Source organism: Anabrus simplex, chromosome 1 (genome assembly GCF_040414725.1).
Source record: "Anabrus simplex isolate iqAnaSimp1 chromosome 1, ASM4041472v1, whole genome shotgun sequence".
NCBI classification, from domain to species: Eukaryota; Metazoa; Arthropoda; class Insecta; order Orthoptera; family Tettigoniidae; genus Anabrus; species Anabrus simplex.
The window spans coordinates 137,919,267-137,935,892 of record NC_090265.1 but is presented as its reverse complement, the minus strand read 5'-3'; the positions used below and the strand labels follow the sequence as shown (position 1 = coordinate 137,935,892).

Genomic DNA, 16,626 nt, shown 5'->3' with positions numbered 1-16,626 from the left:
TAACATTTTTATGTAATCCCTACTTGACTTCAGTTTCCATGTACCCTTATCACTGCTCCCTAGGCCACCCCGGTTCCCTGAATGTACCCGTCTATAACCCTTCTAAACAAATTTCCTAACTTATAGGTACACACTGTTGTTTAAAAGGGCTTAACATCTAGGACATCGGCCTCTAATGGTATGAAATGAAATGAAATGTAATGACAAATTAAAAGTCCAAAATCCTCCACTGACTAGAATTCAAAATGTGAGGATGAAGAATGAATGGATGGATATGAATTTAAAACAATCAGTGGACCCGACCCGCAGTGCCTTACATTCAGAGAAACTGATGTAAAACAATAGTATTACGGACCAAGGGACTGCTTCTATAAAACACAATACTGAATCGATGATGCTTGCAGTCTAAAGGGGTCCAAAATCCAAGTCATCGGCCCCTCATAATGGTACTTATCACTAGGAAAGTAAAACTATGGTACTTGTCATGGTGCGGTACTAATCAAAAGTAGCGTAGACTAGCGGTATTCCACATATTATGGTACTATTCACAGGTAATGAAATTCGCACATGTAATACAGACCTATGGTGTTTTGCACAGTGCGGCGCCATTTACAGGCATGTTCATCACATAAGTGTACTAACTACAGGGACTCGTACTATCCCGTGGTGTTCGTCATATAGTGGGTACTAATCATAGGCAGCCAGAACCATGGTGTCACTCATATAGCGTTACCAATCACAGGTGCTCTAAAAGCCGACAGTGCATTCTAAGTGGGGGGCTGACTGCATGGTGCTCCTGCGTGCTACTAATCACAAACCTATTTGGTACCTAACATAGTGGTACTACGCGCAAGTAAAAGCGACCCATTGTGTTCCCCCACGTGGTGGTATTAATCACAATTAGTTTCATGGTTCTAATACAATCATCCCTTGATCGCCCCTTTTAATCGCCTCTTACGACAGGCAGGGGATACTGTGGGAATACTTTTTGTCTGCATCCCCCACCCACAGGGAGTAATGATATAAGAAATGATCTGTCTCTAAGTTTTAATTCTAAGTTGTACACTAAAATATCATAAGCCTAGTAAATGCAGGTTGGTGCATTCAAACCAGTCAAGAAATAATGATGTCTTCTCTCATTCTTCAGGAATACGTATTTTACTGCAGTAATCAGTAACAAATGTCTAAGCCCAATACCTTCTCTTAAGTCAAAAGAGTTGACTATAAAGAAAAAGACTGCCATCACTCACACTTTCAATCTAATAACCGAAGTTGTACACTATTATTCTCAGCTGCAGCAGTAACTGAATACTCCCTACATTTAACAATGCTACAGATACTCACTCGACAAACAGCAGGTTCCAAAGCTCTTCTCAAAATCAAACTGTATTCCTTTTCTTCTGCATCAGACTGGTGGCCTCTTCGGACCTTGCATGAGAAGGGTGCATACTTGAATTCACAGTATAATTCCCCATTCACGCTGTATTCTGATTTTCTCGGAGTTTCACGGGGATCGAAAACTGAGCAAACTACCTTCGTATTTCCTTGTTCTATGTAGGCAGAACCCTTAGCTTGGCTGATTATCCCAGTTTTCATATCTGGAAAAGAAAGTATGGTACTTCAAGAGAGACAGAAATGCATTTATTTCTGCTTCCCCCATTTGAAGGTTGCCAAAAAGACAAAGCTTACATGAAAATTGGATTAATAACTACAAGGTTCATTTATATTTGTACTTAATACAGTAATTAAAAATGTCTATCAGTCAATAATTTTAAAATCCATGAGGGATTTCCTTTAAATGTAAGAAGTAATTCCTGAAGGGCTAGTTTTGGTTACGTATTTCACAGTCTGAATATCTGACACTTACAAATTCGTCGCTGTTCGTCCCACTTTCTACCATCCTTCCTCGTTCCATCCTTAGACACTATATCTGCTACATAATCGGTATATTCTTTTTCTTTGCAATTAACATACAGTAAATAAGGTGTCGAACTTTCCGGTCCTTGATTACGCCTATTGTCGGTTGGCATTTTTAGCGTACACAGTCCGCACAGATCCTCGTTCTAAAAAGTAATTCCAGAAGGGTTATGTTTTACTGATGTATTTCACATCCCCTGTTTCTCTACCACTTACAGGTCATAATAGATTACATTTTAACACTGGTAATTGCTATTATCTTAAGTTTCTTCTTCTTCTCTCCTGGAGGAGTTGTTTTGGGTTGGACTCTTTTTAACTTTAGTTTTAAAACATCATAAACAGCTATACCTACAGACCAAATAGGACTGTTAAAAAAAATTAGCACTAGCAGGTCATCCAACATTTCAACATTAAAGTCCCTAATCATCGACTTCTTATGTCCAAATATATTATAATATAATTAATTCTTTACTTGGTATACGTTATAATTATACAAAAATCCCGATCTTCAAATTCGGAGGGAACTAATTATAGTATGCCTAAATCAGGACGAATAAAAATGAAAATAGTGTGACGACTTGGGTCGGTTGATAGATTTTCTCGCTAAAGCCAAAGAGAATGTGTAGGTATAGCAGTGCTACAAAATAATAATAAGGAAAGTGCACCCAATGGGCATAGGAGTTTCTTCTTTCTTAATGATGTGCGCGAATTACGCATGGAATCGCGAGAATCGGTTCCTACGACTCCGAAGTCACACTCATCGCCGCATGCGATGAATCGGTTCCCGAGACATCACCAGAGAGTGCTGGCCGCACTAACTAGAGTGAGTCTTCCGTGTATATGTGGGGCAAATTCGAACGTGCAATACTTCTTCTTTTTCATCCTCTTCTTCTTAATCTGTTTATCTTCTATGGTCGGTTTTTCCCATCGGACTCAGCGAGGGATCCCATCTCTACCGCCTCAAGGGCAGTGTCCTGGAGCTTCAGACTTCGGGTCAGGGGTTACAACTGGGGAGAATGACCAGTACCTCGCCCAGGCGGCCTCACCTGCTATGCTGAACAGGAGCCTCGTGGAGGGATGGGAAGATTGGATGGGACAGGCAAGGAAGAGGGAAGGAAGCGGTTGTGGCCTTAAGTTAGGTACCATCCCGGCATTTACCTGGAGGAGAAGTGGGAAACCACTTCGAGGATGGCTGAACCCACATCTATTCAGTTGACCTCCCGAGGCTGAGTGGACCCCATTCCAGCCCTCAACCACTTTTCAAATTTCGTGGAAGAGCCGGGAATTGAACCCGGACCTCCGGGGGTGGCAGCTAATCATGCTAAACGTCAATTTCAATACTGGGTGTAGCAATCGACATTGTTATTTGCCCTGCCTATAGGCCTACTGTATTTTTTCTCATATGGTTTTCATATATCGTTAGTATAAACGTATAAAGTCTGTGGAATTAAGTCACATTTTTATTAAGTACACAACTTGTTTCGTAACATACCTGTCTTCCGTTACATTTAATTTGAAATGAGCATTTTGTGTTACTGGCAGACTCATTGGATGAATGGTCAGCAGTGAGGCCTTCGTTTCAGAGAGTCTCGGGTTCGATCCCGGTCGGGTGGGGAATTTTAATCGCCTCTCATATTTTGGCCCGGAAACTGGGTGTTTGTGTTTGTCCCAATATTTTCCTCTTCATATTCAGACAACACACTACACTACCAACCACCACTGGAACACGCAATAGTAATTACATCCCTCCATATGGGGTTGGCGTCAGGAAAGGCATCCGACCGTAAAACAGGCCTAAATCAACAAGTGATATACAGTTCGCACCCGTGACCCCACGGGTGTAAGAAAATTGGTAGAAAACAAAGAAGAAGAACGTTTCACACAACTGCTAAATATTAATGTATTATGATCTGTCAGAATAACTATTTTGGGTTTCATCACTGCTTAACATTAGTTAAGGTTGTCTCTTGAGTACAATTGTATTTTGATGAAATAGTAGTTAATGGTATTTAGCAGAAATAGTAATGCAAATGTCACCTTGTCATTAAACAACCGTAAAATAGAACAAGTCCACCAGTTCAAGTACCTCGGCAGCATAATAACAGAGAGTATGGATCCAGATAAGGAAATCAGATGCAGAATTGAGAACGCTAGAGCTGCATTTCGCAGGATGAGCTCTTTGTTCTGTAATAATCATCTAAATCTGAAGCTCAGACAGAGATTAATGAAGTGCTACATCTGGTCAGTACTGTTATATGGAGCAGAAACATGGACCTTAAAAGCCGCAAGTTTCAAACGACTTGCCGCCTTTGAAATGTGGTTGCACAGAAGAATGCTTAGAATACCCTGGACAGATATGATAACAAACGATGAAGTCCTAAGGAGAGCTAGGACAAAGCAAGAACTAATAACAACTATAAAAGTTCGCAAAACAGCTTATCTAGACCACATATTAAGAGGAAACAAATATGGCCTCATAAAACTCATTCTCCAAGGTAAAATAGAGGGCAAACGGCGAGTTGGTAGACCAGAGATAACATGGTTACACAACATCAAGCAGTGGACCGGTATTGAGACAACTGAGAGACTCTTCCGACTAGCAGAAGACAGAAAAACTTTCTCCAGAGTAATCGCCGACGTCTGTGCAACCGGATATGGCACTTGAAGAAGAAAAAGTAGTGATATAGCCTATTATCTCATAACCCCCGTACAAGTTTTGATTTGTTTACAGTCCATACGATTTGATTAGTTTCAAACAGAGAATCATATTTTCTAATCAAATTACAGTCGCAGTAGGTTGTATAATTCCAGGACACTACTATGAGAGCAGGCATGGCTTGTAAAGTAACCTGGTTATAAACCAAAACAAACTCACATTACAGAACACATTCGTGCTGCACGTGTTTACGTATCTGCATCACATATGGTGCTTCTAGTTCCTCGGAATCGATTCCGGGATCGGGTACCCGATTCCCCAGACATATGGACTCGATTCTTCGCGATTCCAGTCGCAACCCATCACTATCTTTCTTGATGATGTTGATTGGGCTTTATTTTATTTTGACCATTAAGTTAGCCTGAATAAATGGATCATCGCCCTCTACCATGACTGCGCTAATACGCCTTCTCATTCGCCCAGTCACACATGTATACGAGCGAACAAGGCATGCCACACACATTCCTGCTCCTGTGCTGACTTATGAGATTTGGAAACTGTTTTAAGGTTATCCAGCGATTGTACCTACACCGTACACGGAGACTGGGTTTATTGCCCTTAGTTTGTCTTCCGTCACGTGGACCGAGTGACAATGGGAGAGTTTCACTCCAGGATATCAGCCTCAGACGACTCGGCATTACACCGGATTACGACATGGATCACGACGAGACACATCCCTCGTAGGAAGCCATCGCAACTTACTGCGGTTTTCGGTAGCAACTTCCTGATTCAAGAACCCGCACCGGGGACCGAGCGGGCTCTGCCTTACCAGCTGTGGATATTCCGGGCTTCGACCCCAACTGTGAGAGAACTAGTGAGTGTATCGACACTTTAATTAGTGCTACCTCACAAGCACCAGTGCACGCAACCATATCTGAAGTGTCAACACCCGTTTCATTAACCACCACACCCAATATCACCACCTCCATCAGCAGTCCACGCAACATTGTTTCAACGACCACCACCGCCTTTCACGGCTCTGTGATGTCAGCCTCCTTGGCCACCCCAAGCACCGGCCGTCATATCCCCGTGCTTCCAGCTCCCGCCCGCGATTCTCGAGTACAATACAAAAGACACTCTTCTTCACGTCCACTGTAAACTGAACCATCATCACGCCGTCGGGCTGTCACACCGTCTTCATCTTCACCATCGCTCAACATCGCTTCGTCGGAACTCCAAAGCAACACCACTATGGACACCAAGCAACCTCCCCCAAATATGTGCTCCCATACTGACTTCCCTCCTCTTCCTGTATTTCGACGCCCTATCACCTCCGTACGAGATATCCAGCAGCGCCCATTGGGCACCCACTCCTTTCTCCTTCTAAACCCATTCCCCGAGTTCAGATCCGCCATGAGAATCTTCCAGGTCCTTACAAGCTTCAACATGCAGCGCCAAGAAGTAGCGGACATCAGACCAACTACCAACGGCATGATTATCAAAATTAATGGGGAAGCAGCTGCCTTCAAATTAATTAACTCCATAGGATCATCCCACTTTGGCTCCACTACCCATTTCAAACCCTTGAACGACCCTGCTCAAAAAACCCCTCCTCCACCCCCTCGCTGTGTGGTGCGGGGAGTCGACCCGGACATCACTGATGAAGAAATACTAGCTGAAAACAATTCAGAAGACATACCTGCCCGCAAAGTATTTCGAATCAAAAAACGAGTCAGCGCCGAGTTACATGGTGAGGATTCTTCTCCCGACGGCCGCGGATGTGGATCGCTTGCTTTCCACGGGGTCTCCATCTTCCGTCGGCACTATCGCGTGGAGTCCTCCCGTGCTCTGCCCCCGCAGCCACTGAGATGCGAACGGTGTCTGACCTATAATGATCACAGACTGCACAATGCAAAGCCGATAGGCCGGTCTGCGGTCACTGCACCCAACCTCACCCCACCCCAACCCAAAATGCCCCAACATCCAGGCTCCTCCCCAATGCCACACCTGCGGAGAGAGCCACCCCACGTACTCCCGCCTTTGCAGAGCGCGTCCCGCTCCTTCCGAAAATCGCCCCGACTTAGTAGCTCCCATTCGAACTATCGACTCTCCCACTACTCCCAGTAATACTCTTTTCCCTCTACCTACTGTCGAAGACGTCGTCCGTTTTATAGCCTTTTCCCTTCTCAATATCTATCCCCACGATCGCCACCTAGTCCTCTCACACTTGCAAGCTGCAGCGAACCAGGCCCTTAATCTCCATTTTCAGACATCCCACGCTGGACTAAACACTCATTTTTTATTCACGCGGCTATAAACACTGGTATAATCATGGCAGGTAGTTTACAAAGAATTCCGGCCTCCTTTTCCATCTCCATTCTTTTCCTAAACGTTTAATCCTTTCACCGCAAACGCTTACACCTTAGATCCTTACCTCTCAGAACCCAAAACACTCCATTTTACTCAATGAAACAATGCTCCGTCCAGCCAATCTGCCCACCACCCAGGCTTCACCCTCCACCGATCGGACCATCCTTCTGATATCGGTCGAGGGGGCTCCGCCCTCGCCATCCGACCCGCACTTCCTCTCCGCCTCCATCACCCTCCGCACCCCCTTCACTTTCCAGAATTCATCATTGATACCATCTACTTTTCATCCCGGATCCTTCATGTCGCCACCATATACAACCGTAACATCCAACCACTCCCTCTTGAATTCCTTGCACATCTTCACAGCACCTTCCCACACTTCATTCTCCTCGCAGATCTTAACCTTCACAACCGCACGCCCCGTGAAACCAATAGCCTCTCCACCTTTCTCAATCATATCGACTCCTCCTTAATCCCCTTACCTGGACCATCCCGTCCCAGTTCACAAACCACCCCCGATGCAGTTATCGCTCACAACTCTCGCCTCCACTTCGTCACAGTTTCTTATTTACCCAGCATTGGGAGTGACCACCTTCCCATCATACTCCAAATCCCGACCCGATCTCCACATCCCACCCCACCTCCCCTATCAAAAGACCGAATTACTCCCTAGCCAACTGGACCGCCTACCGCGATTCAATTAATGCTGTTATTGCACAAGCGCCTCCTCATCCAACAACGCTCCTTCCACTGACACCTACGCCGAATTTCTCCAAAATACTCTCACCACCGCAGCTGCGGATTATATTCCTAACACCTCTTATAGCGCCTCCAAACCTAGACTACCCCCTAAGTTCCGCGAACTCCAAAAACTTTCCCAATCCTACCTAACTGAATACCAACGGACTCGAGACACCTACTTCTGACGCCTTCACCGACAGACACTACGGACCATTGAAAACTACCTGCAGACGTACAAAAGACGATCTTGGAGAACCACCTGTTCATCCTTGAATTTACTTCATGCTAAAACATCCCAGTACTGGAGACGACTATCCTCTCTCCTTGGACAGACAAACTCCCCTAAATACCCCATCCTTCACCAAGAACAATCGGCAAGTAACACCCCGCAAAAACTGGAGGTCTTCGCAGACCACTACGAAAGACGTTTCACACGCCCATTCGACAGACACTTCGACTATACGAACGACGCAACCTACCACACAATCCGCAGGTCCCCCACGTTTTGCCCTTCTTCTACTCACGTCCTAACCAATCACATCCTCGATACTCCTATCACCGACAATGACGTCTTAGACGCCCTCCACCGGACAAGGAACACCGCCCCGGGATCCGACAAACTCCAGTACCGCCATCTTAAGGAAGCCCCGCCTGCCTTTATATCATTATTAGCTCAATTTTTCAACTTTCTTCTCACTTCCGGTTACTATCCTTCCCTCTGGAAACAGGCCATCATGCTGCTCTTTTCTAAACCCGGTAAGGACCCTACTAATCTCGACTCCTATCGCCCATTTGCCTTATCATCGTCATAGCCAAAATCTTTGATAAAATTCTAGCTCGTCGTCTCTATAACTAGATCCACTCCATGCACCTTATCCCAGCCTCCCAATGCGGTTCCTGACCCGACTATTCCACTCACCACCAACTCTTCCATCTCATCCAGCTGACATCCAGTAACTTAAATCGAGCCCGTTCTACACTCCTCATCACATTTGATTTTCATTTCGCTTTTGACTCTGTCTGGCATGACGCCCTTATCTTCAAGTTACACCATTTCTCTCTTCCTCAATCCTACATCCGCCACTTTTCATCATATCTCACTGACCGCTCTGTAACCATTCACATACAAGGTCACAATTCCCGATCCTTCCCTATGAATGTTGGCGTCCCCAAGGCTCTCCCCTGTCCCCACTGCTCTTCCTCCTATTCGTCGCGGACATTCCACAGCCCCACCTCCCATCCATCTATTGCAGTACGCGGACGACACAGCTATTCCCGCTCCATTTCCGTCTGTCCAAAGCATCAACCAGCGTCTCCAACCCTTTCTTAAATCCCTAATAAATGGTGTGATCTCTGGCACCTACGTCTCAATCCCATCAAAACTCAGTCCACGCTTATCCGTCCCCATAAACGCCGCCTCTCCATAAAACGGAATCCATATGAATTCAAACTCACCATCCGCAAAACCGCTATCCGCCCCAACCAGCCCTCAAATACCTCGGAATTATCATCGACTAACACCTTACCTTCCGCCCACACTTCCTTCATACCAAAACACGCGCCCAGCAGAGATCCCAGCTGCACTGTCGGCTTGCCGGAACCAGCTGGGGTCTCCGCTCCCAACTTCTAATCCACACATACACATACTCCATATGCTTATTCATCACACATGGACATCCAGCCTGGCTCGCTCCAATTAGCACCAACCATCATCTTCTCCGTCCACTCCTATCCATGGAAAGAAGATTAATCGGCATAATCCTCCGCCTTCCCCCACTTTACCACACCCGTGACCTCTGTAATATCTTCCCAATCCCCAAACTAGATGTCCACACCTCAACAATATTCCACCGCTTCATCCAGCGCTCCCTTGACCAAGGAAATCCCCTCATAACGCAACTCTTTCAAGTTCCTCTCAAACGACCTCTCCGAATCCTTACCCCAATCCACCGCTTCCAAGCACTCGCAGCGCCTGCAGATCGACCGGTCCCGTAAAAACTATCTTCAGCATCGGATACCCAGTTAAGCATAATATATTACGCTCAGGGGCTATGAGCACCGCTCCACTCTCACATGGCACCCTTACCTTCAAAATATGTATTAATTTATTTATGTAATCTTATACTCAGAATTATATGCCTGTCTTTATAACCCTATACTATATTGTATTTACTGCAGTAGGCTTATCTTTTATCTTTCCTTCTCTATGTATAAAACCCATGTTCATTTCATGACCAACAAAGTTTGGACACCCATGTTAATACATATAAAAAAACCTGTGCATTCCCTTTTGTTGACCAATGTATGTAACTGTCTCAAAAAGTCACGCTGTTGTACACAATATTGAAACCCTGAAAAAAACTTATGTATCCCCAATGCATGTGTCATATATCCTACGATTAAGCAGTTATCAGATATCCCCTTTATCCTTTTTCTATAAACTATACTTTATTATTCCGTCCCATACTATGTGAACAGATCTTCAAAATATACAGGTTTTATTATAAAGGAGATTACACTCAGAAACAAAACATACTAGCTCCTCCCAAAGAGGTCCAAGAAGTAGAATTAAAGTTTTGTGATTCACGCTGGTGCTGCCACATCCTCCCACCTAATTTTCTGAAATGAAAATTACTAAACATAGTGACAAGGTATCTTCCTTTTCTGCAAGTCTAAACGATGCGGCGCTTTCACCAGTCTTCCAGATCGAGTAACTTGAGGGTCAATACTAGACCTGGCGGTATCTAAACGACACTGGTGACTCAGTATGATCACAAGAATCTGAACTAGAAGCCGCAACAGGGTCCAACACCTCTTCACTATCCTTGTTAGACTGGCCTTCTTCCTCAACGTATGTACAAGATGACAGAGGCCAAGAATCGTGATGTTGTCTCAACCACGGGGGCCAATCTCACCAATGTGAAGCGACGAGATGCTCAATTGTACATCCTCTAGAAGGGAGATCAGCGGGATTCAAAGGTCCAGGAATGTGCTTCCACTCAACCTCCTGAGTTAATTTTCGTATCTCCTTAACACGATTCATGACAAAGACTGGCCACTCTTCTTCTCTTCGGATCCAGGCAAGCACCGTGCTCGAATCACTCCATGCATGAATAGGTTGGGTGGTCCAACCAATGGCATCTCGAACAGAATTCAGCAATCTCGCCCCGATGGTAGCTGCCATCAACTCTAATCGTGGCATCGTAAGTTTCAAGGATGGCGCAACCCTCGACTTAGACCATATTGACCTTTACATCTCCCTTTTCATCTTCACTGCGCAAAAATACGCACGCAGCATACGCCTTGTAACTTGCCTCAACGGAAAGGTGCAGTGAACGATTGTGAGAAGTCCCAATATTTCGAGGGATGATTATTTATTTCTTTGAGTAGAGGAACTCGTTGAAGCCAAGCTTTAAAAATATTTTCGTTTTCATCATCTATAGGGTCATCCCTGTCCAATTTCTTCTCCCATAGGTTCTGTAACATCAGCTTCAAACTCAAAGTTGCAGGTCCACTAAAGCCAATTGGGTCGAATATTCTCTGTGTCGTGGAGATACAGTTCTTCTTTGTAAGACAGCCCATCTGAGTAGCTTTCTCCCACCAACTGATGTTTAGACTGAGCTTGTCACTCTTACGATCCCATTTCAGTTCTAGCATAGGAGCCGACTCTTCAGAAGAGTCACCTAAGAGCTCCCACCCTCTGAGATTAAATCCTGCTTTAGCCATAACACATGTAGTAAGAGTCGGCAGATATTCAGCCTCTGAAGGACTGTCTACACTCATAGCTAAATTATCGACATAGAATCTGGTCTTCAGCTTGTTCAAAACTGCACCATCTTCTACAGGATAACTCTAAACACATTTACTGAGATTGTGATCGAGAACTGCGGCTAAGATGAAAGGGCTACAGGTCACCCCGAAAACCACGCGGGAGTGTCTCAATGTCATTAACCTGCTGTCACTGTCCCACCACAGGAACTCGAGATAGTCTCTATCATCAGGATGAATCGCAATCTCTAGAATGTCTTTCTCTAGGTCCGCTGAGACAACCACGGTTTTCTTTCGAAATCTCATCAAAATGTCGGGTAACAGTTCAGTGAGATTCGGTCCTTGTTCAAGTATTCATTAAGAGAAGGAAAACCAGCAATTTTTGCAGTGGCGTCAAAGACGGGGCGCACCTTTGTGGTATTGCTAGTCTCTTTTATCACTGGACGATGGGGCAAGTAGTGTCCCTTACCATTCTCCTTCGCCTTTTCAAAGTTGTTAAGCTTCAACCTTTCACGAAATAATGAATCGTAATCTGCAAATGAATTGTTGGAACGGCGCATCTTACTTGTTGTTCTCACCAGCCGACCCTTTGCCTCTTCAAGATTAGAGGGCAATTCTGAAACAAGGGACCACGGAAGTCGAACCTGATATCGACCGTCCACATATTCAACAGTACTCTTAAAATGCTCCAAAACAGTTAATCGCTTAGCTTTTCGATCTTGCTTCTCAGCTGGGTCACAGATACCAATGGCCTCAAGTTTCCACGGATCAGCAATGTCCCCATCAACTACAGTTGTCATAGTGTAGGTTGTGGCAAGATTGGTACAGCAGCTGGCAATGGGTGTCTTCTTCTCACTGCCCATTAGAGTCCAGCCAAATAAAGTTTCAACAGCCACAACACCAGAAGAAAGAATTACTCTGTTGCCTGACCAGATCTTGCCCGCTATATCAGCTCCTATCAGTACATCTATGGGCCCAAGCATGTCTTCAATGAGCTTGAAACCTAATTGTTGAAGCTCTTCCTTCATTTCCGTGCTGGGACTGGCCAACGGGATAAACGAAGCGATGCTGGCTTGGTCCAGTACTGAAAACCTACAGGCGAAGTCTCTATCTAACCCTCGTAGATGAGCTTTATAACATCGGTGCCTCACCAATCCGAGGTTACAGCCTCCAAACAGAGAATGAATCAGACTTTCTTCACCAATGACATTATACTTCATTTCTCTCGCCAAACTACTTATGATATAGGAGCGTTGTGATCCGCTGTCTATTAAAACACGAACCCTTCGCTGCATATCACTATTGTACAGAATAGCAGCGAAGGACTGCAAGAACACTTCATTTGAGACACCAAACATCAAGTAATGATTAGTAGCAAGGAGATCTAATTTCGAAGAAGGACGTGCCACAAGGTTTCCCTTTTCTACCTCTGAACTGGCCGTGACTTTGCTACACATCACCAGAATGTGTCGGCCTCTACAAGAACTACACCTCGCCCGACATCGATTTGCAAGATGGCCCTTCTTGGTGCAGGCGAAACAACAACCAGCCTGAGCCAGAAGCTTCCTTATCTCATCAATAGACATGGTCACGGCCTTCTGGCAGTCAGTGGTACTGTGTTTGCCTTCACAAAATAGGCACTGATTTGTAAGACTGAGATTGGCTAAGTCAGCTGCGGTAGCACATAGCTGAGTCTCACAAGAATAATTTCCTCGGTTGCGAATTAGAAGTACCGAAACGAGTATTAGCAAGGGCCACACGCTCTTCCGCCTGTACTTCTCTCTTGACAAAAGTAATTAAATTATCCATCTGTTCCTCCAAGGTCCTATCACAATCTCCATTGGTACGCTCCCACTGCTTCAACGTTTCTAGTGGCAAACATGACTCGACTAACGGGAAGAGAATCGCAGCGTAATTATCGGATTTTATCTGCAACGATTCTAATGCACGTAATTGTGTTTCTAATCTGTCATAAAGTACTGACAGTTTCATGTTCCTATGATCAGTAACTAGTTCTAACAATTCCCTAATGTAATGTTGTACCAAGATATCCTTACGACCGAACCTCTCCTTCAGTGATTGAATCGCTTTGTCATAATTCTCGCCTGAAGGCGGAAAATTTTCTACAATGGACCTGGCCCTAGATTTAGGTACTGTAGCCTGCAACAGGTATTGGAATTTTTCCTCGTTACTAAGTTCCGGGTCGCTATCAATATGGGAAAACTGTACCCAGCATCCAATCCACAGGGAGATCTCGCCACCGTATCTAGCCAATTCCAACTTCGGTAACCTAAGCCGATTTCTTCCCGAATTACATGACTCGGAAAGAGATCGTGCCACATTTACTTGGGACTTCTTCAGTTCATCAACCTTGCCTTTCAGTGTACAATACTTCTCTTTGTACTCATCAACTCAAACTCTTATAAGATTTCCTCGTCGGTACACTCACTTAAATAAAGTAAATCCTGTATATCATTATCGAGAGCCACAATATCGTCGTACCTGATCTCAAGTACAGAAAACTTAGTGACAACTTCGTCTACAGCGACTTTCTTACTAATCATTTCTATGACGGCGTTATAGTGCTTCGTGAATACTGACCTTAAAATTTTACGCTTCTTCAAGGCCGATTTCCAAATGTCTTCTTTTTTCACAGTCGTCATCGCGATGGTCGCAAAATAAAATAAAAACTACTCCGGAAGAATAGACGATATTCAATAACAACCGAACCTGATAGCACAAACAAGGTTCAGTGAAAACATCAACTCCAATACAACAGACAGGTCCTGTCACGGTCGCCAAATGTCATATATCCTACGATTAAGCAGTTATCAGATATCCCCTTTATCCTTTTTCTATAAACTATACTTTATTATTCCGTCCCATACTATGTGAACAGATCTTCAAAATATACAGGTGTTATTATAAAGGAGATTACACACAGAAACAAAACACACTAGCTCCTCCCAAAGAGGTCCAAGAAGTACAATTAATGTTCTGTGATTCACGCTGGTGCTGCCACAGCATGTAAGTGTCTCAAATATATATATATTTCAAAATGGCGCCCGGTAATGACGACGTAGTGTTTTATTCTCCGAGTAAATTAACCGTAAAATGTGACGAAAAGTGCGGAAAATGTCGAAGATTAGTGAAAAATGGAATGTTGTGTGATTCATGTGATCGATGGTGGCATTATAAGTGCGGAAATTGCCCTAGAAACGTAAAAACTAATGAAAATATTGACTGGATTTGTGAGCAGTGTGTTCGGAATGTTGTTGTTGGGGACGGCGTTGACGAAGCACCGAAAACAGTCGATGAGGAATATAAAACTGCATTAGAAATTATAAACATTCTGAAAAAGGACAATGAGACTCTTAAAGTTGAAAATCAAGAATTAAAAGAAAGACTGCGATCGGTAGAATTTGGGACTGACCATTCTTCGAGTGATATACCGGTACAAGTAACAAACTCGAGCACGTGGTGTCAAGTATTTCGTGGATGGCCGGCTAAGAAGAAATCTACAACTGAATTACCGGAAATAAATATCAGAAATAGGTTTTCTGCCCTAAATAATTTAATTCTGGAAGAAAGTGATCGCGCGCGTGAAACCAAATCATCGCGATCCGCTGCCGTTGCCGTGCCGAGTTTTTTAAATTTAGGCCTAGAATTCAGATTCAAGACCCAGTTAGGCCTAAATCAGCGAAGGTAGCTGTGTTTGGTGATAGCCAACAAAGGGGAATTGCGGGAGTGATTAACGACGAGAATATAGCAGAAACCGGAGAAATATATCCAGGAGCTTCTATCAGCAGTGTTGTGGAAAACGTAGAAGCAGCAACTAGGAACTTCGGGAGCGGCGATGCAGTGCTTATCATCGGTGGGACGAACGACGTAGCTCACGACGACGCCAAGAATGTAAGCTCACAACTTAAACATACACTAGGGAAGATGACCCACACTAACGTTTTTGTAGTGAACGTGCCCCACAGGCATGATTTGAGTAGAGACTCGTGTGTGAACATTGAAGTGGACAAGGTCAATACAGATATTGTTAAAATTTGTAAACATTTTCGGAATACTCAGGTTATTGAATGCAGCAGTTTTGAGAGATACTGTCATACAAAACATGGCCTCCATCTAAACAGTTCAGGTAAACGAAAGATAGCAAATATTGTTCTAGATTTTATTGATCTTAAGATATGTACTGTAACACAGGCAACTCCCTTGAGTTATAATACTGACCAGGAAAACCAGTAGAAAGAGCCAGCTGTACTTCAAGCTGGCTCAGTCGACTAGAAAAAGAAACTCAGGATAGTAAGGAATTTCAAGTTACCCAATTGCAACAGTCAAGTTTTAGGGAGGAAGGGGGTCTGAGATTGCTCTTGGTAAACTGTCAAAGTGTAGTAAATAAACAATTAAAATTCGGTACATTGATGGAATCTTATGAGACTGATGTGGTGATAGGAGTGGAATCGTGGTTGAAAGAAGGGGTGGGTAATAGAGAAGTATTTCCAGAATGGTACACAGTCTATCGTAGAGACCGAGGAGATAAAAAGGGAGGGGGGGTGTTTATTCTGGTGAAGGAAACTTACTGTTCACATGAATGGTTTAGCGATGAAAGGGATGAAATATTAGGGATAAAATTAGTTTGTGATAATATGAAGGAGGTGGGAATTATAGGAACATACAGGCCTGGAAGAGAGGAAAGAGACATGGAAATCTTTGAGAAAATAATAGATTATACTCGTAAAAACAATAATAATGATATGGTAATAATTGGGGGGGATCTAAATTTGCCTGAAGTTGAATGGAAAAGAGCTGCAAGTGAAGCCCATGAACAGAAACTGGCAAATAAATTAATTTGGGAGGGAGAATTTACACAAGTAGTACAATAACCGAATCGTCTCAATAACTTACTACCGGTAGATGTATTCTTGGTTAAACCATGGGAAATTGTTGATAAAACTGAGGTAATTGAAGGAATGGGAGACCATAAGGCTGTAATAATGGATGTAGGACTCGTACCAAAAAGGCTTAATAAGAGGGTTACACAAGATAAGAAATTGTACAGAAAAACTAGAGTTGATGAATTTGGGACTTACCTTAAATCACAATTCAGTTATTGGATAAGTGAAGGTAGTAACGTGGATGCACTTTGGGCTAAATTTAAAGGAATC

At 43.9% G+C, this 16,626-nt stretch overlaps 1 protein-coding gene across 1 annotated transcript in view; it reads right to left on the bottom strand.

Annotated features, from left to right (window-relative positions):
- Positions 1-2,297, bottom strand: part of LOC136884912 (exosome complex component MTR3) — a 52,853-nt gene extending 50,556 nt beyond the window's left edge. The window contains exons 1-2 of the mRNA XM_067157226.2: positions 1,868-2,297; positions 1,345-1,598 (exon numbers count right to left, since the gene is read on the bottom strand). Of these exons, the coding sequence (XP_067013327.2) occupies positions 1,345-1,598; positions 1,868-2,030 (417 nt within the window). The 5' untranslated portion in view covers positions 2,031-2,297. The remainder of the gene's footprint in view (positions 1-1,344; positions 1,599-1,867) is intronic.
- Between the last annotated feature and the right edge of the window lie 14,329 nt (positions 2,298-16,626).